This window comes from Carassius gibelio, chromosome A5, assembly GCF_023724105.1.
Source record: "Carassius gibelio isolate Cgi1373 ecotype wild population from Czech Republic chromosome A5, carGib1.2-hapl.c, whole genome shotgun sequence".
NCBI lineage: Eukaryota > Metazoa > Chordata > Actinopteri > Cypriniformes > Cyprinidae > Carassius > Carassius gibelio.
The window spans coordinates 36,944,150-36,967,591 of record NC_068375.1 but is presented as its reverse complement, the minus strand read 5'-3'; the positions used below and the strand labels follow the sequence as shown (position 1 = coordinate 36,967,591).

General features: G+C 33.8%; 2 protein-coding genes across 4 annotated transcripts in view; one reads left to right on the top strand and one right to left on the bottom strand.

The window, feature by feature from the left end:
* The window catches only part of LOC128014840 (netrin receptor UNC5C-like), a 122,600-nt gene extending 111,474 nt beyond the window's left edge, over positions 1 to 11,126 (top strand). For 2 of the 3 annotated variants that reach the window (XM_052598512.1, XM_052598510.1), the window contains 3 exons: positions 3,072 to 3,250; positions 6,709 to 6,884; positions 10,792 to 11,126. In XM_052598512.1, the coding sequence (XP_052454472.1) occupies positions 3,072 to 3,250; positions 6,709 to 6,871 (342 nt within the window). In that variant the 3' untranslated portion in view covers positions 6,872 to 6,884; positions 10,792 to 11,126. Of the gene's footprint in view, positions 1 to 3,071; positions 3,251 to 6,708; positions 7,834 to 10,791 lie in introns of those variants that run through there. The other variant, XM_052598511.1, reaches the window with a different exon arrangement.
* An 896-nt stretch (positions 11,127 to 12,022) lies between these two features.
* LOC128014838 (bone morphogenetic protein receptor type-1B) overlaps positions 12,023 to 23,442 on the bottom strand; it is a 38,974-nt gene continuing 27,554 nt past the window's right edge. Inside the window, exons 7-12 of the mRNA XM_052598508.1 lie at positions 22,714 to 22,852; positions 21,474 to 21,666; positions 16,852 to 17,149; positions 15,535 to 15,710; positions 14,498 to 14,628; positions 12,023 to 12,428 (exon numbers count right to left, since the gene is read on the bottom strand). Of these exons, the coding sequence (XP_052454468.1) occupies positions 12,303 to 12,428; positions 14,498 to 14,628; positions 15,535 to 15,710; positions 16,852 to 17,149; positions 21,474 to 21,666; positions 22,714 to 22,852 (1,063 nt within the window). The 3' untranslated portion in view covers positions 12,023 to 12,302. The remainder of the gene's footprint in view (positions 12,429 to 14,497; positions 14,629 to 15,534; positions 15,711 to 16,851; positions 17,150 to 21,473; positions 21,667 to 22,713; positions 22,853 to 23,442) is intronic.

Here is a 23,442-nt window from a genome sequence, read left to right as displayed (position 1 = left end):
TGTCCCGCTCAGATGTTTTTAAGTCCTTAATGCTATCACACACTCATCTTTAAATCTCTTATGCCTCCATTACTTTATCAGGTAATTAATTCCATCTCACATTTTTTTTCCGTCTCTCTTTTATATTATTTCCAAGCCTGTTGCAATATATTCTGGAATAGGGTGACCAAACATTCCCATACACACCCACACAGTAACCCGCTGGTGTAGTGAGTAATCGTGTAGTGCAATCATGGAGTGATTAGTAAAAAAAAAAAAACAGAGGGCGCTGTGAGCCTACGCTGATGTCTTGGTCGCTATTATCAGCAATTATCAAAAAAAAAAAAAACATTGTTATGCTTTCAAGCCAGAAACATACTAACTATTCATGTTAAATTAAAAGTAATAATGTTTGTATGTGCATCACAACTAAGCCTGAATAGGGTTTTGTCAGAAATTTTAAACATCCACAAAAATATCATTGAAATCGCATTTGTGATTGCCTCTGAAATAAAAACTGGGGACAATATGTTTTTGTACGTCTTTGTTTTTTAATTGTTGTTGTTTTCATATACTGATATTATAATTATTGATTATGATGTTGTTTGAGGATGAAACTGACCTTATTTTAATATTTTTAAAATTCACCAAACATCCCATTGTGAGAAACAGCAAACAGTAACAATTGCAAATAGCTACAGATCAAAATGATACATTTACAAAAACGAAATAATCTATCTATGATAAATAAAAAAGTTTTTTTCATAGTATTTAATATTTTAATTTTCGCAAACTGAGGAAAATTACAGCCTTTCAAATCACAATAATCAAACTAAACATTAGCATAATTATATTAATAGTACAGGGAACCCCAACAATGAAAAAACAACAGCATTCAACGTTGTGACCCTGTTTTTTTTTTTTTTTTTTTTTTTTTGAATATTTCAATTACATTTTGACCATTTCAGAAATCTGGGATTGATGTTGTGATAAATATGTGTTGTTGTCTAGTTAGGCAGCTCGTAGTGTTTGGAACGGCTCCGTGCTCTTCCTTGTTTTCCCATGCGTTTGTGTCTCTGGAGAAGAGCTGTTTCTGTTTAATCTGAAGGCTGTGAGAAGAACACCCTCATGCGTCTGTCTATACATCACAAAGGGTTTTGATCAAGCCGCTGTGTTTTTCTCTCTCCGGTGCTCCTGGGCTTTAATCAATGTGTCTAATTAAGAACAGCACAGATTCGTTAACATTATAGATGGATGCATTGCGATGAGTTGAGTCCTTCTGGGCTGTGAAGCGCGTCTGAATGCTTCTTCAGAGACCGTTTCCAATGCACTTGTCATTTCAAACTAGTAAAAATAGATTGAGTGCATTTATTGATCAAAGATGCACATTTTGATACACTTATACAATGATGTTTAAATGAGGAAGATTGTGCAGAGCTTTGGTTTTCATCAGACGTTTTAGTCTGTTCTATCTTTGCATGTAATTTAGTTTTACATTTTCAGGAGAAATTAGACTTTTTATAGGATAATAATAAGAAGAAGAAGAATAAAAGGAATTAAAAAAAAAAATTAAAATCTGGTTTCAGTATTCTAATTGTTTTATGTCATTTCCTCCAGTGGCTTTTCTCATCATTTAATTTTATTTTTTGTGTAATTTTATACACTACTGTTCAAAAGTTTGGGGTATATATATATTGTAATTTAACATTATTTTTTTACAGTGTTATTTTAGTATTATTTTTACTCTATTGTAGTATTTATTAATATTTTGACATTTTTACTATATATTTTAACTTTTAATATTAATTTTAGGTGCATTTTTTTGTAATATTGTTTTATATTTATTTTTATTTTTATATATATTTCTATTTTTTTTAAGGAACGTACTTTTTTTTTTATTGCCATGGCAATATTTTAAATTTTCGTAGTATCTACACTTTTACTTTATTTTAGATTTATTTCAGTTAATGACAATTATTTGTAATTTTTCATTATCATCACTTTTTGTAAATATTAACAACACTTATTCTGCGTGGTTGCTAAGGTGTTGAGGGTAGTTGCTAGGGTGTTTAATTTTGATTTAACATTCTAAGGCTGGAATACGTTGAGCACAGCTATGGCATTATGACTCTGGTCACATGGCTATTGCTCCTATAACGGCTCATTTTGATCAGTTCTTTTGTCTTTGGGTCGATATTATTTCTCACAGATTTCTGCTCATTCTAAATCAAATCCTGATAAAGTAGCACTGTAAAGACTGCACTTATACAGCGTGGATGCATTAGTGAGAGAGTGATTGTGTGTGTGTGAATCCCTCTATAGTCAACGTCAAGCTTATAAGCATGGCAGAGCATTGAAGTCGACTAGTCTGTGCAACCTTTACTTTACTGACACTTTTAAACAATTTCATGCATCATTTAAATGTTGTGTTTTGTGGAAACTTTCTCTATGTCACTCGAATGCATTATTTTATTATTATATTACTATATTATTTGACTTGCCCCGCTTCTGTTCTTATAGATGTACAGAAGCAGAGGCTTTTGTTTGGTGCTGTTGCTTTTTGCAAGTAATATCACCAACGAGTGTGATTTAATTAAACCACCTCCTCCTCCACACACACACACACTCTCACACACAGCTGAGATTTCAGCTGGGATTTTAATGCATTGGAAATGTCAGTGGATATTATTTCCGAGAAGCAGAGAGCATCTCCAGCAGTGAAAGAGCCCTGATTCAGTGAGAACATTTATTTCTAAATGCCATAAGAGCAGTGCACTGAGATGCATGATGCTGTTATACATATGAAGACACACACGAGCAGCTTTAAAATAAAAAAGCACAAGTTATAGCAAGACGTGTCAGCGTGATCTGTACAACTATGTGTTGTTGATCTCTGTCTATGATATTTACTAACCACCTGAAAGCATTTCTTTTTTAAGATTTCACATCTAAGACAGACTTAAAATTAATTTTATAATTCTATACAAAAAACAAAAAACAAAGTTCTAATTTAATAGAAAACCCTTTACAATGCAGTTTATGTTATGACATGATGTCTGTTGCACTAGTGTGTGTGTGTGTGTTTTCTGCAGGACGTCCAGAGCATCGACACGTCCCTGATGGACCCAGGCAGCAGTATCACGGTTCTAACGGGTCCGAGTGCATTCAGGATCCCGGTCAGCATCAGAAGCAAACTGTGCAGCAGCCTGGACGTCCCACACACACGCGGAAATGACTGGAGAATACTGGCACACAAACTCAACCTAGACAGGTGACGTTTACACACATCAACACTGCATGCATATGCATTCACACACACGCACACGCGCACACAGACACACACACACACACACATGCACACAATCGCCCTTCATTGAGTTTGAAAGTGATTAGATGCCATATTTAGGGTCAAAAGTTTGGGTCTGTAAGATTTTATACATCTCTTATTCTCACAAAGCCTGCATCTATCAAAAATCAAAAATACAGCAGCAATAATGTAAAAAAACATATGATTTAAAATACTTATTTTTTATTGTAATATCTTTTAAAATGTCATTAATTCCTGTGATGTAAAGCTGAATTCTGGAAACATTGTTGGATGTTGGAAACATTTGTTCTGTTTAATATTTTTCAAAATTGTATATCCTTGATTAATAAAAGTATAATAATAATTAACAATAATAAATAATCATGTATTAGAAAATATTTTTTCTCTCTCTAATTTTACAATTTTACTTTCTAAAATACAAATTTTGTGCTGAAAAGGTTTTAACGACTGAATTTATTTGAATGTGAAAGTGTAGCTTAGAGCTGAAATGAATGCTAAATTATTTATTTTGGACCCTGCAAATACATAAGGGAAACATCATATTATATCATGCTCCTAGGTTTCTTTTTTAAATAGATATAAATAATAAATGCAAATAAATAAATAAATAAATATACCAATCTATTGCCATCTATTTTCCCTGCAAAACTGCGAGAAATGCACTTTTTATTTGAAACTTTTATAATACTATATAATATAATTTTATATAATATAATTATCATTGATCATAAAATAAGTAACTTTCAGCTGTTGTTATTGGTCAGTATTTGTTATATAGTTGCGTGTTGAATTCATTAAGTGAGATATACCATCTACTCCCAATTCAAGTCTATAATATAATATTTATATTTAATTTTAATAATTTTATAATTTTTATTTTATTTTTTTAGATTTTTTCAATTTTAATAATAATTATAAAATAAATATATATAAATAATAATATATATATAAATAAATATACAATTATAAAATGTATTTTATTTAAACTTTATTTAAATTAATGGAAGTATTTTAAATTGTGGTGCAGATAATATAATATAATATAATATAATATAATATAATATAATATAATATAATATAATATAATATAATATAATATAATATAATATAATATAATATAATATAATATAATATAATGCTCATTGACCATTAAATGAATAGTTTTCAGTTATTATTATTTTGGTCGACATTTGAGCGCATCTGCTGAGACTGCAGTGAAGTGTTTCTTTTAAAAGCGATAGAAGAGAAACTAATCTGCTCTAAAAGTATCTCACAGGAGAGTTTGAAGACAATTAACGGTGGAAAAACAGCATTCGAGCTAAAGAGACACTTCCTGTTGTTCTTTTCGGTCCGCCTGGAGAATCGAAGAGATATATTCACTCTCCTGAACATCAACTTTTTCAGATAGCAGCGTTTCTGTGTGCCTCCACAATTCACGCAATTAGAGGAAACGCCTAAAAATAAAGCGAGGGACCCCTATGGTTTGAGTTCTTGATGAGGTGTTACTGCAGGACGGTTAAAGCACAAGAGATCTCATTTGAAACGAGAGAGAGAGAGAGTTTAGGATGGAGAGCTCACTGTTCACCTCTGAGGACCAACAGACTCGAAAGAGGCAGAAGACGAGAGAGTTTGAGCTCAAAGGGAACAGTATGGAGAGACATAAAGCGAGGAGCCTTGGGAAAAAAAAGGATGTTAAAAGTGAATAGACAGGCTCTGGATGTTCTTCATCAGATCTCCAGAGCAGCACCTTCTGCAGAGGTGTTTTTCTTCTGATGGAGACCAGAGAGAGCTTCTCCATTCATCTCAGATTACAGGAGCTTTGATGAGCAAAGGATCTGCAGGACTGGCTGAAGTTACATGTATATGTATATATGTGTACTGTACATGTATGTGCTTTACATACAGTGCATGTGAGAATGATGGGAAAACATGAAGTAACACAGACATGAAAAAAACTCATTCTGTATGATTTATAAGTGTTTTGAAAAATGGGGACATGGGTTATGTCCTCATAAGTCACCCTTTCCTTGTAATACCTGTGTCATACCCATGTCATTATACAGAGTTGTGTCCTGATATGTCACAAAAACAAGAGCACACGCACACACACACACACACACACACACAATCAGTTAGCCCTTCATTGAGTTTGAAAGTGATTAGATGCCATATTAACTAGGGTCAAAAGTTTGGGTCTGTAAGATTTTATACATCTGAACATGCAGCACCTTATTCAGTTGTATATTTTATATGCACCTGTGCATATTGGCTTTTTTCTCATTTTAACTGAATCTAATTACTTGCAATTATTTGTAGGTATCAATATTTACTGAGAAAAGAACCTAAATAAAGATCAATGTATTACGTAACATAAAACATCACATTATTGTGGCTGATGAGTAAATCTTTTATTAATAGATAAAATAAGAATGTATTTTCTTTCTGTTCTTTAGCCTATATGGCGTTTATAATTAGTTTATTATTGTTATTAGTGTTATTAATAATATTCATTTATATGGACTTTCGCGGGCAAAGAAATTAAGACATAAATTTTGCTGCTGTAATTTAACTTTTATAAATAAATAATTATTATTATTGTTGATGGTTTTTATTTACACTTTAATAGTGTTATTGCAATAGTATTATATTGCCGTGTGGATTTAATTTGTATTATTTAAGTATTATTACAGTTTTATTATTTGAAATAAAAATAATATTTTGAAAAATAATAATAATTGTTGCTATTATTATTATTATTATTATTACTATAAAATAAACATTTTGAATAATAATTATTATTATTGTTTTGTTGTTATTACTTTTTAAGTATGCAATAGTAATACTTTTGATTGTTTTTTATTTGAATAGAATATTTTTTATGATTTAAATACTAAATGTTAAATAATATTATGAATAATAATATCATTATTATTTTATTAGTAACAACTAATAATAATTAGTATATTATTATTAATATTATACTTTTTATTTACTGCGCAATAGTAATATATGTTTATGATTTAATGTTTATGATTTAATTTTTTTAAATGATTATAGTAGTAATAATAACAATATTAAGTATTTTTATTAGTAGGAGTAAAACATTTTTTTTTTTTTTTTTTGCTTATTACATGCTTGGTTTTTTTCCATGTCACAGACAGACAAATCACATTTTTATTGCATTTTGTTCTAAAGATAAAAATAAAAATAAAAAATCATCTCACTAATATAAAGCATTAAATTACAACAACAAAACAAGAGACAAGAATCAAATCAGGTTTCTGTCCATTATGCCCATTTAGCATTAGCATTGTCATCTTTCCAAGACACATAACTATATGGTGATATACCATTCCTGCCCCCCTCCTCTAAGCGTCTGATTCCTCTCCCCTGCCCCACAGGTATCTGAGCTACTTTGCGACTAAGACGAGTCCCACCGGAGTGATTCTGGACCTGTGGGAAGCTCAACACTTCCCACACGGAAACCTCAACCAGCTCGCCACTGTCCTGGAGGAGATGGGTCGTCATGACAACAGCATCGCCGCCATGGCCAGGGAACAGTGACCTCACTTTGGCGGTAATAACGCTGCTAACGATGATGTCCTGCTTAAGTTGTGTTGCCACACGATCAAAACAACGGCACCGTGTGCAGCATCTTATTCAGTTTCAATGGAAACATGCGGCAGTGCTGTCAGTATACGTGGATTCCACCTGTTTGGGGTCAAAGGTGAAGCAGGAACAGGGTCGAGACCCTTCAGGCCTGTACTAGACAACCAAAACACACCCAAACCCTCCTAGTTTGCACGCGCAGGTCCCCACTTTATCATCCTTTACTCATCATTTTGTGGTGCCATCTAGTGGTTGCAGAAACAATTCATGTAATATAATATTTTGACACATGAATACAGTATTTAGTGTGAGTACCTTAAAGTGGCCTTTAAAATCCAGTTACCCTTCAGATCCGATTTGAATTGTATTATTTTTGTAATGCAGGTATCTGAAGACACACAGTAAATGTTCTTTTTATTTGTTGTTGTTGAACAAAAGTGCATGTGAGCACTTGCCAGGGATGGGAGAATAATAATATCGTAAGTTGTTTTGTTTTGGTTTTGATGTTTGATCACACTGTAATGATGAAGATCTTTACTGGCCGGACTTCTGCAGCATCTGATGAATTCACTGGCTCTGCATGAGCTGTTTCTGTCGTGCTTCAGCAGTGTTTCATCTCAACATCTACACATCTCGCTCTATAGGTGCTTTATTTTAAAAAGAGTCAATTTGCCCCTCACAAAAACTCACCATAGTGACTATAGTTTCTGTCAAAATCTGATAGATACTACAGTTATTGTTACTACTTGCATACTGTAATGAATTAATATCATTCTTCAAATATTTTTTTTTAATGCCAGTGAAGGCTAATATCAAGTTTTTGTAGAAAGGTTAACAACCACAGGTTTAAGGTTTCCCTTCGATTTTTCTACCAAAATAAAGTTCTATGGTTTAACGTTTGAAAACCAAGAAATTAAGACAGACATAAATATTGTTCGTTTTGTTTTTGTTATATAAATTACTATTATTATTATTATTTATCATATATATATATATATATATATATATATATATATATATATATATATATATATATATATATATATATTACAAATTATAGTAAAGTGGTATTATTGCAAAAGTAATATATTGCCCTATTGATTAATTTTATTATTTAAATTATAAAATAAAAAAATTATATAAATTAATTACTGTGCATGTTGTTATTATTATTATTATTCAAAATCAATCAATTAATTAACTAATATCATTCAAAATGGTATTTCTATTTTATTATTTAAATAAGATTTTTTTTTATAAAATACGATTTTGAATATTATTTATATTATTGTGATTTTAAAAAGATTTAATTTACTTTTTATCATCATTATTATTAATATTAATATTATTAATAATAATAATAATAATAATAATAATAATAATAATAATAATAATAATAATAGTAACAACAATGACTAGTTTTTATTAATTTTCTAACTGTGCAATAGTGAAAGTGAAAGTGGTGACATTAGCCAAGTATGGTAACTCATAGTCAGAATTGATGCTCTGAATTTAACCCATCCAAGTGCACACACACACATAAGTGCACACACACACCGTGAACACACACCCGGAGCAGTGTTCAGCTATAGATCCAGTGTCCGGGATCAACTGGGGGTTCAGTGCCTCGTTCAAGGGTACTTCAGCCATAGGTATTGAGGATGGAAGAGAGCACTGTTCATTGAAATATTCATAATTGTATTCACTTTTGCTGGAAGCTGTGGTTCTGGTGATTTATTGTAAGGGGTTGAGCACTCATACTGTCCTAACCAATGTCCAGTGACAGGTTCTGCTTCTGTCCAGACACAAAGAGAGAATACTGTACAATATGACACAATCACAACCGATCAGAACATTTTACATATTTAATAAAAAGATTGTTGGCTACCCAGTGTTGTAAGACAGAAATAGAAACTAAGCAACCTACAAAATGAAGGTCTGAAGTTCTCCTATCAGTTCGACCAGTATGGTGAAATAAATTAATCTGGAAACTATTAAAGATGTCACTCCTGTGTGACTCTGCATCCAAACACTAGAAATAAGATCTGTGAACAGTGAACATTAGAAAATAATTACATGACAGATGTCAGATATTTTACTTAATACATGAATGAAACATTTCTATGGAATATATTTGCTTGTTTTTTTGTAGCGAGTTTATCAGAACAGTGTTAAATGCACATTAACTTGAAACATCTATGAAAGAAATGTCTTGGGGAAAAGAGGCTTGGGGATGAAGCAATGTTTTTTCAGAGGCAGAGCTATTATTATATTCTGATGCAAGATTATGAGAAACTTTTAAAATATTAATACTGAAGAATCGTTCACTAAGGTATGGAAGCCCATTTCCACCACCTAAGAAAAAATCATGCTTTGGTAAATCATAAATATGCATTATTTTTGCATTAAGTCTCAATTCTTAGATAATTAATAATTTGAACTAATCACATAAGACAAAACTGTGACAAACATTTGAAATTGTAACCTAATAAGTCTTTTGATCAAAATAATTATGATAAAAATTCAACTTTTTATTATATTTGGATTTGTCATGATTTCGACTGTCAATATGATTACATAGCATCTCATTAATTTTGATTTGTCAATTTTGACTTACCATAAGTTTTGATTTATTGTCATTTTTGTTAGTCATAATGACTTAGTGTCTCATTTCAATTTTTCATGGCTTAATATCTCATAATTTAGATTTGTTTTTCTTTTTTTTTAACTCATTAATCTCATTATGACAGTTTAGATTCGTTTTGGTTTTTTTTGTCATAATTTACTTTTTAATTTTACAGTTTAAAGTTTTTCTCAGACTTTTGTCAAGTTCAATTGGTCATTATTTCACCTGTCATAATGATTTTGACTTGTGAAAATGTTGACTTTTGTCACATTATGACTTAGTATCTCATAATTTTGACTTTTTATCATAATGAATTCTGTCTCATAATTTAGATTTTTTTTTTCATTATAGACTTTTGTCATAATTAGTTTCATAAATCATTTACTTGTGAAAATGTTGACTTGTCATATAATTACTTAGTATTGCATAATTTTGACTTTGTCAATTTTAAATGGCCATAATTTCAATTTATAACATGATTTATAATTAAGACATAATGTAAACTTTTCTAACACTGTAAAAAAGTATTAAATTTTTTTTTGTTAATTTACTTTTATTTTCGATTGTAACTTTTTCTCAGATTTTTTGTCAAGTTCAGTTAGTTATAAATTAGATTTTCTTTTTTTTTTTCCGGAATGATTTTGTTGTGATAATTTTTACTTTTTGTCATGATGGCTTATCTCAAAATTTATTTTTCACTTTTTTGTCAATTTTGAATTGTAATTTTATCATTATGGCCGTTTAATTTAAATTTGCCATATTTACTTTTGTTATAATGACATCAATTTTTAACATTTAGTCAATTATGACCATTTCATAATTCTGACCTGCCATAATTAAGATTTTTTTTTTTTTCTTTTTTTTTTGGTATAATAATAACATTTTACTTTTTTTTTGTTTTTGTTTTTTGTCAAAATCCTGATTTACTTTTGTATGTGGCAAAAATGGGTTTCATACAATAAGGAACATGCATTAAGAAAATAAACAGGGTCATTTTGATTTCATTTCAACTCAACATTTTTAATTCCCATTTGCTGGAAATAATGTAACAGAAGTCTTAAATGAGACCTAAAGTTACCCTCAGAAATCTTAAATGTGTTTACAGCCAGAGCAGACAGTTTACAGTTAATGATGTTCTGTACAACGGGAGACTGCGTACTTTATGCAGAAATGTTTTTGCATAAATCCATCCCAGTAGATGTGCTGTAAATGTGAAGCACAGGGCTCATTATATGTGATCTGTCTGCAGTTTCACTGCCTGCAGCCGCTGCCACCACACCAACACCAAACAGCCTCCACCCAACTGCCGTTTCCCACAATCCAAAAGAGGAGAGGATCTGTGCGGAAAATAAAAGCCAAGAGACAAGCCCTTCTGTGAGGCTGACGAGCAGCAGTGCATTGAGTGTTTCTGTCTGGGTTTAATGCTGTGCCAACTATGCAATGTTTGCTTCTATACAGGACAACGATGTGTACAGAGAGAATTTAAAGCTTCACTAAAAACGCTATGTCTGCAGCCAGTTTCTGTATAAAATGTATGTAAAGGATTTTTTTTTAAATAAAATATATTTTTAATCAATGCTGACAGTGGGTTTATGTTGTTGTTTTATTATTTGACCTATTATTATTATAATGTTCCTGTAGCTCAATTGGTAGAGTATTGTGTTATCAAGCGCAAAAGAACAGCTGGGTTAAATTTTGGCAATTTATCTCATGCATTTTTCTTAAATTGCTTTAAGAAGAGGCATGCTGTTTGTTTGACTGAGCTATCCAGGAAGTGAAATTGAAGTAAATGGGTAAATGTTCAAGTATCGTTGTCCAGCCAATGTGACTGTAGAAAACACTGCTTTATTTCTGGAAAAGAAAGAGAAAGGTTAAGAGCTCATCTGAAGCTTCTGCCTTTTACTTTCACATTGATGCTTTGATAAGCTTCTATAGGCTCTTGAAAATGATAAAAATTATAACAAATAAATAGTAGTTATAAGTGCCTATTATTTTAACTGAAACTGTATACTTTAATATATATCTAATTTATAATTGAGTAGTTTAAAACAAATAGACTAGAAATATTTGCACACGCACACACACACATATATATATATATATATATAATACTACATATTTTACTATATAATAGACATATTTTGGATTCTGCTTTCTGTCTTATCAAATAAGAAAATTAGTGTTTAATTGGTGGTTATTCTGGGCTTTTCATTAAAAAAAAAGTATTTTACTTAAATGACCTCATAATTTTGAATAGTATCTTAGATCAGATCAGAATAAGCATTCGCACAATGCACCTGTTTACTGTATGTAGTTATATAATTGATACAATGTAACTTTTCTGAACAAAGTAAAATATATTTTTTATTCTCAAATGTGAAGGTTTTTTAAAAAACAAACAAAAACTCATTCAAAAAAAAAAGTTTTGCATTACAGTAATCATCAATTTTATATTAAAAAAGGAAAAGAGGCGCAGAACATTCAGTGTTATTAGAACATTTATTCAAGTACACCGGTGCGTCGTTCATTTTCATCTATTTACACAATAAATAAGGCACAGCCCACCAGAAAACGTGGGAAACCGCAGCTATCATGACACACCAAATCTGACGTGATCCAAAAGCACTGTCATGTATGAGCTGAACAGAAAAGAGTCGCTGAGGTCCTGCTCCGTCCCACTGGCCAGTGTTCACCGATCCTCATACAGTCAAGTGTTCGGACAGCAGGAGATCAGTCGGTGAGTTCAGGGTCAGTCTTTCTTCAGACTTTAATGTCCTGGGACTCTGACATCTTGGCCAGTGTCTTTTTAACGCGCAGGGCTGTGAGACGAGAAGCCGGATTCTGAGCCCAGCACTCCGTCATGAGCTTCCCCATCTGCCTCAAACACTGACAACACAACACAAACACCATAAAACAAAGCTTACTTCAACAACCAGACGGAAGAAATGACAGGTGGTTCAAACAAAACATCATTCAAATTGTCCAAAATATGATGAGAAAAAAAAAACAGAAATATTTTGTGATTCGTTTCTCTTCTAAACTTGATTTCTTTGCTTACCATTAACATACTTTTCTAACATGGGCTAGAGTTATAACATTATTAATACAGTATATGCGATTGCAAGCTAACAATTATCTTACTAGCACAAGCTTATAATTCAGCAATGTGTTATGTCAGTGAACCATTGGCCACTTAAAAATAACAATGTTGAAGATACATGAACATAATTTTGACTTTTTGTCATAATGACTTGCATCTCATAATTTAGAGTTTTTTTTCATAATAGACTTGCTATCTCATAAATATGACTTTTCACAATTAGTTTCATAAACCTTTTACTTGTGAAAATGTTGTCATATTATTACTTAATATCTCATATATTTGACTTTTTCTCATAATTACAGTAATTAGTATCGCATAATTTTGATTTTGCCAATTTTAAATGGTCAAAATTTCAATTTATCTCTTGATTTATAATAAAAACTTTTTAATTATAACACTGTCGATTAATTTTTTTGTAAATTTACTTTTATTTTCAATATTTTACTTTTTCCTCAGACTTTTTGTCAATTTCAGTTGGTCAAAAATTAGATTTTTTTTTTTTTTTTTTTTTATGATTTTGATGTGATAATTTTGACATGTGATTTTATTATTATGGCTGTTATGGCGGTTTAATTTAAATTTCCCATTTTAACTTTTTTTATAATGACGTCATTTTTTAATTTAGTCAATTATAAATTTCTCATAATTCTATTTTGCCATAATCTAGAATCTTTTGGTATAATAATGACATTTAACATTGACTTTGTCAAAATCATGATTTATTTAAATATTATAATTATAATTATTTTATTTTATTTTTTTACTCCTACAGTATTTGGGAGAAATGGGTTTCATACCGTAAGGAACATGAATTAAGATAATTAACAGGGTCATTTTGATTTCATGTCAACTCAAAAATTAAAGATTCCCATTTGCTGGAAATAATGTAACAAATTATGACTAAGAAACTAAAAACTAAAAAATGTAGCTGTAACTTAATTATTTCCTGTGAAACTGAGGTACATCATTAAATCATTTTCTTTTTTCAATGTATTATGTTAACATACACACCAGTAAACTAAACCGCTTTGCAAATGTTACATTTGAAAGTTTGATCTGTTACAGTTTAACTTTTTCATCATAAATCAGCAAATAAATGTTTCCATGAACATTTTCAGATTTCTAAATGTTCTCGCCAGTGTTACTTTAGTATCATCGAGATACTATTATAGTTGTTATTCATATTTTGAATTACTTTTTATATTATCATTTTTCATTTGAGTTTTTAACCATTTTTTAATATGTCTAGTTTTTATACATTTTCATTTAAGTTTTTAGGTTTACTTATTTGATATAAATTATAAATATATATTTAACGAATAAGGGAAATGCTGCCTTGGGAACTAGCTGAAATAGGGTTATTATTTTAGACTAAAATAAACAATAAAGTGTAAAACAATAAAATAATATAAAACGTGAAACTGCTTGAACTCAACTTAAAATATATGAATCATTGACTGAAAGACAATGAATAAAAAACATATTTAAGTAAAAAAAAAGAAAAAGAAAAGAAAAACTTTAAAATTAAAAAAGAAAATATATATATTTTTTAAACAAATTCAAATTATTAATAAAAACGATAATGTGATACTAAACTGAAACAAAAAGTTTGTTAGTTTTTTGAGTTAGCATTTATATTTCAAGTCAAATGTTTTTATGGTTTTGGTTCTAGTTATCTATAATAACCCTAGTTTTATCAGCTAAATATTTTGTTGTAAAATGTGTAAAAGGTTATTAAAAAGATAAATATGATGTGATGAAGAAATGACTTTTTTTAATCTATAATTACGACTAAAGCAAAAAGGTTGAAGTGTAGTGTCTGTGTGTAAACGGAGAGCAGATGTGTGTTTACCTCGTCACTGCTCCAGCGGTTGGGGAACGACGGCCGTATTCTCTTAATACACACCACCTCTCGCATGTCTTCATATGACGGGTCATTAGGAACGTGATCATGATACGGCAGCTGATAGTCCTCTACGATACCTGCAGACACATATCCGCATATCAATCAGTGCACACACACACACACACCAATGAGACATCACCCATTATACAACACATTCATTACTCCAGGGTTATTACTGTTCATTAAACTAAATCCAAAACCCTTTCTTATTTGTTTATTCTGATGTACTACTAAGATAATAATGGAATAACTGAAATAAAATCTAATATAAGCAATATAGACATAATTAAAAAACATTAACTAAAATTAAAACGAAAAATTTAAGTAGAAAAATAAAAACTAAATCAAACTATATAAAAAAAATTACAATAGTACTGAAATAACATTGATACAAACAGATGAATGGAGAGCAAATGCCAACGACAAAAACACCAGACAAAAAATTTAGAAATTATCACTATTATATATTTTTAATTTATTATAAAATATATTTATAAATTATAAATTAACTTTAAAATGAAGAAATAAACAATTTAAGGTATCATATAATAAATTTGACATAAAAAATACATTTAATATAATAAATATAAAAAATTATCATTATTAAGACTACTTTTCTTTAAATATAACTATTCAAATATATTTTAATATATTTTTAATTTATAACTAACTTCATAATGATACATAGTTTAGTTAATATTAAATAAATATTAATGTTAATGTAACAAATATATAAAAATGTACATGTGGTATAATAAATATTAAATACATATTTAGTCTTCAAATAGAAATATTAAAAACATAGTAAATATAGAAAAACATAAATCATCAGTGCTCCACCACATGTTAACAGGTTAAAGGAAATCTGAATATCAGTGGCTATAAATATTAGACTGCAAATATAAACGTTTTAAACAATTTCCCAAGATTAAATTATCAGTGTGATTATCCACATCCATAAAGACAAGGCTGATATTGTGTACCTCCAGACACACACCGGCGGCCGATCTCCCACAGTATGAGGCCGAAGCTGTACATGTCGGCCATGATGTACGACTGGAAATGGTTCCTGTTCAGAGTCTCGTCCAGAACTTCAGGAGCCATGAAGCGTTTGGTCCCCACGCGGGTGTTCAGCGGGATGTCCACTTCATTAGTGTCGCTGTTTGATGAGACACAGCCGTGATTCATTAGTAAGACTCAGTTCTTCAGCATATATGACCCTGGACCACAAAACCAGTCTGAAGGGTCAGTTCTCCAAATTCAGATTTATGCATCATCTGAAAGATGAATAAATAAACTTTCTATTGATGTATGGTTTGTTAAGAAAATCCGGAATCTGAGGGTGCAAAAAAAATTTAATAATGAGAAAATCGCCTTTAAAGTTGTCCAAATGAATTCTTAGCAATGCATATTACTTATCAATACTTAGGTTTTGATATATTTACGGTAGGAAATTTACAAAACATTATATACAATTGTACTATTATTTTGAATTTGCTTTTATTTTTTTTATTTTCAGTTTTCATGTAACATTTTTGCAGTTTTGTTTTTGTTATTTTGTCACCAATAATTTTTATATATTTTTTTATTAAAAATTCTATAAATCTTTAATTCATTTTTATTTCAGATTTAGTAATTTTAGTATACTTTTATTTTAGTTAACGGCAACTTTTTTTTTTTTTTAGTTTAAGCTGCAATAAAATTAAATATACAGAAAATATTAATATAGATAACATACTCAATGTAACAAAATAAAAAAATAATTTTAGTTAAAAATAACAATGGGTAATGTTTTAATTATAGAACAGTATTTAATTGAATTGAACAGTATTTAATAATCAGAAGTATGTAACTAATAATTAATAACAAAAATCTCTGAGGACCTTAATTACAGAGACAAAATTCACAAAATTTACACTAAATAGTAACAAATAAAATAAAACTAACACAATATAAAAATTTTTAGATATATACAAAATGAAATTAATACATTTATATTAAATTATATATATATATACAGACAAATTGAAAATAGTGACAATCAGCTAAGATTGTGTACTAAATATTAGCATTAATTTTTGCTTACACTAGCTACTAAAAGAAAGAAAGAAAGAGAAAGAAAGAAAGAAAGAAAGAAAGAAAGAAAGAAACAAAAAGAAAGAAAGAAAAAGAAAGAAAATGCCAAGCAGGAACATTTGAAAGGTTTTTTTTTGTGTTTAACTGGTTGGTAATACTGCTGCCTCCAATCATTCTCAGGTTAAACTCAAAGACACGTAAAACCGCAGCAGCTGAACTCTGACCTGATGAACTTGACGGCCAGGCCGAGGTCAGCGATGCAGCAGGCTCCGTTCCTCTTCACCAGGATGTTCTTGCTCTTCAGGTCTCTGTGGGCGATGGCCGGTTTGCCCTGCGTGCCGAAGATCTCGGTGTGAAGGTGGCAGAGGCCGGAGACGGATGAGTACGCCAGTCTCAGCATGGCCCGGCTGTCCAGCGTGGTGCATTTGAGATAGTCGTACAGAGAGCCGTTCTCGTGGTAGTCAGTGATGAGGTAGAGCTGAGTCCAGGAGCCCGTGCCTTTAATATCAGCCGCTATGAACCCTGGAGAACACAAGAGAGAGTTCAATTAGTGCATGAGGCTTAATATACTCGGAGCAAGGCTGTAATAATTAATCTGATATCAGCTAATTAATTTGAAATGACTAATAATAAAGACGGTTCATTTTCCTGTAATTACTGACTGCATGTTCATCAGTGGGAGAAATTCAATAACAGTAGATAGGCTGCTAATGAAACTCCATTTCTCAGTTGTGTGACAGCAGCTCCACTGTTGTGAAAACAGCATTGCTATTTTTCCTAAATCAGTGGAAGAGCATGAGAAGACGCAGTACTTCTGCCTGTTGCATCACTTTGTGTTTACATCCGAGTGAATGTCCTCCAGCAGCGATTAATGAAAGTGAAATGATTTATTTTGGATGGTTCATTTTAATGAAGTAAATTCACTTTAATTTGAGTGATCACTTAAAAACACTTTCCCAGAAGTCCCCATGTCTAAAATATTTAGTAGTAATTGAGTAGTTGACAAATAACATGGACATGCTGAGGATTTAGTTTAGGTTTTGCACAATTTATAATAAGTTTTTTTTTTTTTTTTTTTTTACTTAGTAACAAATCATATAGACTTAATTAATATGAGCACATTAAACTAATAATTAATACGAAGATACATTTTTTTGAAAATTATGTCATTTATTCTGTGAGCATATATATATATATATATATATATATATATATACATACATTTTAAATAATTATATATACACACCCACACACGTAGAACAAAATTTAAAAAACAAAATGTATGAGTACCGTGAACTTTTAAATTAATTTTTTTAACTAAACTTTTTAACTAAAACTAAATTAAAGAGAAGGGATTTCTTGAAATGATGAAAAGCTAATAATTAAATTAAATCATAAAAATAAATAATAATAAATATATATATATATATATATATATATATATATATATATATATATATAATAAATACTCCATCCATCCATCCATCATCTGCCGCTTATCCGGGGCCGGGTCGCGGGGGCAACAGTCTAAGCAAAGACGCCCAGACTTCCCTCTCCCTAGCCACTTCTTCCAGCTCTTCCGGGGGGACCCCGAGACGTTCCCAGGCCAGCCGGGAGACATAGTCCCTCCAGCGTGTCCTAGGTCTTCCCCGGGGCCTCCTCCCGGTGAGACGTGCCTGGAACACCTCCCTGGGAAGGCGTCCAGGAGGCATCCGAAATAGATGCCCGAGCCACCTCAGCTGGCTCCTCTCGATGTGGAGGAGCAACGGCTCTACTCTGAGCTCCTCCCGAGTGACCGAGCTTCTCACCCTATCTCTAAGGGAGCGCCCAGCCACCCTACGGAGAAAGCTCATTTCGGCCGCCTGTATCCGGGATCTTGTCCTTTCGGTCATGACCCACAGCTCATGACCATAGGTGAGAGTAGGAACGTAGATTGACCGGTAAATCGAGAGCTTTGCCTTACAGCTCAGCTCCTTCTTCACCACGACAGACCGGTACAGCGACCGCATTACTGCAGAAGCTGCACCGATCCGTCTGTCAATCTCACGTTCCATCCTTCCCTCACTCGTGAACAAGACTCCAAGATACCTGAACTCCTCCACTTGAGGCAGGAACTCTCCACCAACCTGAAGTGGGCAATCCACCCTTTTCCGACTGAGAACCATGGCCTCGGACTTGGAGGTGCTGATTCTCATCCCAGCCGATTCACACTCGGCTGCAAACCGTCCCAGTGCACGCTGAAGGTCCTGGTCTGAGGAGGCCAACACGACAACATCATCCGCAAAAAGCAGCGACGAAATCATATGGTCCCCAAACCGGACACTCTCCGGCCCTTGGCTGCGCCTAGAAATTCTGTCCATAAAAATTATGAACAGAACCGGTGACAAAGGGCAGCCCTGCCGGAGTCCAACATGCACCGGGAACAGGTCTGACTTACTGCCGGCAATGCGAACCAAGCTCTTGCTCCGGTCGTACAGCGACCGAACAGCCCTAAGTAGGGAGCCGCCGACCCCATACTCCAGGAGCACCCTCCACAGGATGTTGCGAGGAACACGGTCGAATGCCTTCTCCAAGTCCACAAAACACATGTGGACTGGTTGGGCAAACTCCCATGAACCCTCCAGCACCCTGGAAAGGGTATAGAGCTGGTCCAGTGTTCCACGACCGGGACGAAAACCACACTGTTCCTCCTGAATCCGAGGTTCCACTATCGGCCGAATTCTCCTCTCCAGTACCTTGGCATAGACTTTCCCAGGGAGGCTGAGAAGTGTGATCCCCCTATAGTTGGAACACACTCTCCGGTCCCCCTTCTTGAAAAGAGGGACCACCACCCCGGTCTGCCAGTCCAGAGGTACTGTCCCCAACCGCCATGCGATGTTGCAGAGGCGTGTCAGCCAAGACAGCCCCACAACATCCAGAGACTTGAGGTACTCGGGGCGGATCTCGTCCACCCCCGGTGCCTTGCCACCGAGGAGCTTTTTAACTACCTCGATGACTTCAGCCCGGGTGATGGACGAGTGCTCCTCCGAGTCCCCAGCCACTGCTTCCTCAACGGAACACAAGTCGGTGGGATTGAGGAGATCCTCGAAGTATTCCTTCCACCGTCCGACGATATCCCCAGTTGAGGTCAACAGGTGCCCATCTCTACTGTAAACAGTGTTGGTAGGGCACTGCTTCCCCCTCCTGAGGCGTCGAACAGTTTGCCAGAATCTCTTCGAGGCCAACCGATAGTCTTTCTCCATGGCCTCACCGAACTCCTCCCAGGCCCGAGTTTTTGCCTCCACGACTACCCGGGCTGCAGTCCGCTTGGCCTGCCGGTACCTGTCAGCTGCCTCCGGAGTCCCACAAGCCATCCAGGCCCGATAGGACTCCTTCTTCAGCTTGACAGCATCCCTTACTTCCGGTGTCCACCACCGGGTTCGGGGATTGCCGCCTCGACAGGCACCGGAGACCTTACGGCCACAGCTTTGAGCAGCCGCAGCGACAATGGAGGTGGAGAACATGGTCCACTCGGACTCAATATCTCCAGACTCCCTCGGGATCCGGTCGAAGCTCTGCCGGAGGTGGGAGTTGAAGATCTCTCTGACAGGGGGCTCGGCCAAACGTTCCCAACAGACCCTCACAGTACGTTTGGGTCTGCCGAGTCTGTCCAGCTTCCTCCTCCGCCATCGGATCCAACTCACCACCAGGTGGTGATCAGTTGACAGCTCCGCCCCTCTCTTCACCCGAGTGTCCAAGACATATGGCCGAAGGTCTGATGACACGACCACAAAGTCGATCATCGACCTCCGGCCTAGGGTGTCCTGGTGCCACGTGCACTGATGGACACCCTTATGCTTGAACATGGTGTTTGTTATGGACAAACCGTGGTTAGCACAGAAATCCAATAACAGAACACCGCTCGGGTTCAGGTCAGGGGGGCCGTTCCTCCCAATCACGCCCCTCCAGGTGTCACTGTCACTGCCCACGTGAGCGTTGAAGTCCCCCAGTAGAACGACGGAGTCTCCAGTCGGAGCACTTTCCAGCACCCCTCCCAGAGACTCCAAGAAGGCCGGGTAGTCCGCACTGCCGTTCGGCCCGTAGGCACAAACGACAGTGAGAGACCTATCCCCGACTCGAAGCCGCAGGGAAGCGACCCTCTCGTTCACCGGGGTAAACTCCAACACATGGCGGCTGAGCTGGGGGGCTATTAGCAACCCCACTCCAGCCCTCCGCCTCTCACCATGGGCAACTCCCATGTATAGTATAATAAATACTATAAAATAAAATAAAAATTAAACAATTTATCTGTTTACCTGTGTGTCATATGAACATTAACGGACATCAGAGAACTGTGAATATGCAAATTCCTGTTAAATTACTGGAAAAATCTACTCCGAGTAAATATTTTATGTCAAAGAGGTTCAACTAAAAAAAAAGGTCTGAGAAAATCCCTGTTATATACTTAGTTAAGTATAGTAAAGTACATAGTAAAAATGACAATACGCTATATTTTATTGAAAGACTTTTGTTACATTACATTAGAATATATATAGTGCAGTGGAGATATTTAAACATCTATTATTATGAAGCATCGACTCATTTGGCATCAAACTTCAATAAAAATATAAAAATTAGTTCTTTTTTTCACCCTAATTATACACATACTGCCCTCATAATAGCTTCAGTGATATTAAATATTTTTATTAGTGCACCTTCCTACTTTTTCAAGAGGGTAGTGGAATAACTTTCAATGTTATGTGTTGCTTTAGCTTTGCAAGCACTACCTTTCCTATTAATATTCTGTATATCTGCTACATTAATATTGTAATAGTAGCGTAAGGAAGTTTGAGAGAGAAAGTCTCACCCAGTATATTCTCGTGTCTCATGAGGACAGTCTGATATATCTCTGTCTCTCTGAACCAGCTGGCCTCCTCTGTGGTGAAAAAGACTTTCACAGCTACTTTCTCTCCCCTCCATCTCCCCATCCACACCTCTCCATAACGGCCCTTCCCGATCTGTGTCACCATCTGGATCTGCTTGGCTATAGTGCGCTGCACCTACACACACACACACACACACACACACTATACATGAAGTGATTGATCACACACTGTAAGAGCAGTGACATTTATTAATAAAACAGGATGAATGGTGCAATATGAAATCTGTTTTATTTTTCATATTTTTTTTCTTTCCCGAATTCAGTGTTTTCCATTGTAAATTTGTTTTTAATGTATTCATTTTTTTTGTTTTTGTTGTTGTTTTATGGATAGTTCAACAATTTAATAACTTATTAAAATTAGATACATTTTAACATTTTACGTTGTAATTTTCTGGATTTTGTTTTAATGGTTAAGAAAATGTTATCTTAATCTTTATATATATATATTATGTCTTATATTTTTTATGTAATTTTATTTATTTTAATTCATTTTAAATAATAACAAAAAAATTGGATTCCGTGTTGTCTTTTCATTTTCTGAATTCTGTGTTAATCAAATGAGTGTACATGACTTTTAAAAGCATTTCCGTAGTGCACCTTAGACATTCTACTAACAATAAGTGAATTTGCAACTGCGTGTCAACTAACACTCAAAAATCTGCAACTTTTGCACATTCTTATTATTTTTTGCACAAAAATTTTTGACTTTTTAAATGAAAACAGAGATTAAACATTTTGATATTTTGTGAGATTTCTTTAAAAACATTACAAATTTTAAATTTCATCATTATTATTATTAATGCTACTAATACATCTTAGAAATACAGTACAATATACTGTACAATTGCAATGCTTTTCTTTCAGAGTTTCCTCAAATGAGACCGAACTTTTAATTTGGCTGGTTGTAATGAAGATTTTTCTGTGTGTATTAATTGCACTTCTCATTCGCTGAGACACTGACTTCATATGAACCATTCTTAGTCTTTTTGCAGTTTAATAATCACAGATACTAGTTCATGTTGTGATTTGATTAATTGTAACATTCTACTTTTGATCTGTTCATCCAAAGTTCCATAACATTCCACAGTAAGTTCCATGATTCCATGCATGTTTTCTGAAGATGTGGATTTGGTGTGATCTGTGTGCAGTGTGTGACTCTCACCAGCAGGGGGAGTCCTGACCCCGAGCCGGAGCTCTGGGACTGCTCTATGAGATCCCGCAGGGATTCTCCCGGAGGAATGAACGTCTCGTCTGGATGCAGGCCGAGGCTGTAGCGCGGGACTAACTCGTGACGCTTATACCTGAAACACCGCCAGACTAACATGACCAAAAGTCCACACAAACACAGCCTGGGGATTTATATCGTGGTCACAATGATAAAAATACATGAGGAGACAAATATCTTTTTAATAATGTGATCCATTCAAGTTTAGAATAAGAGTTAATCTGGTCTCATATAGCCAGACACTGTAGTTCACGCTGACCAAAAGTTCATTGTCACTTTAAGGCAAGTACTTCCCAAATGAAAAGGTTCAAAAGTACCTGACCACACCATGCTTCCCTACATCAAGAACTGCAATCATTTATGAACTACATTTGTTCTGAAATGTTATGTTTGCCTAATGAGACATTATCTAATGAAATAAACCCTTCCAGAACAGAGAACTGAACATTGGATAAAGCCAGGTTTTGTTGCTTTATTAGATATAGACTTATTTTGTATACATATTTTCATCACTCCATAAATCAGAAAATATTATTAACTGCCAAGGGGGAAAATAATTCACCATGGTTTTAAGAATAAAATGATATACAAACAAACCCCTTTACTGTAAAGTTTTAATTTAAGTGCGGTGTAAGTGAAAGAAGCTCATACAAGTGTGGAACAGCT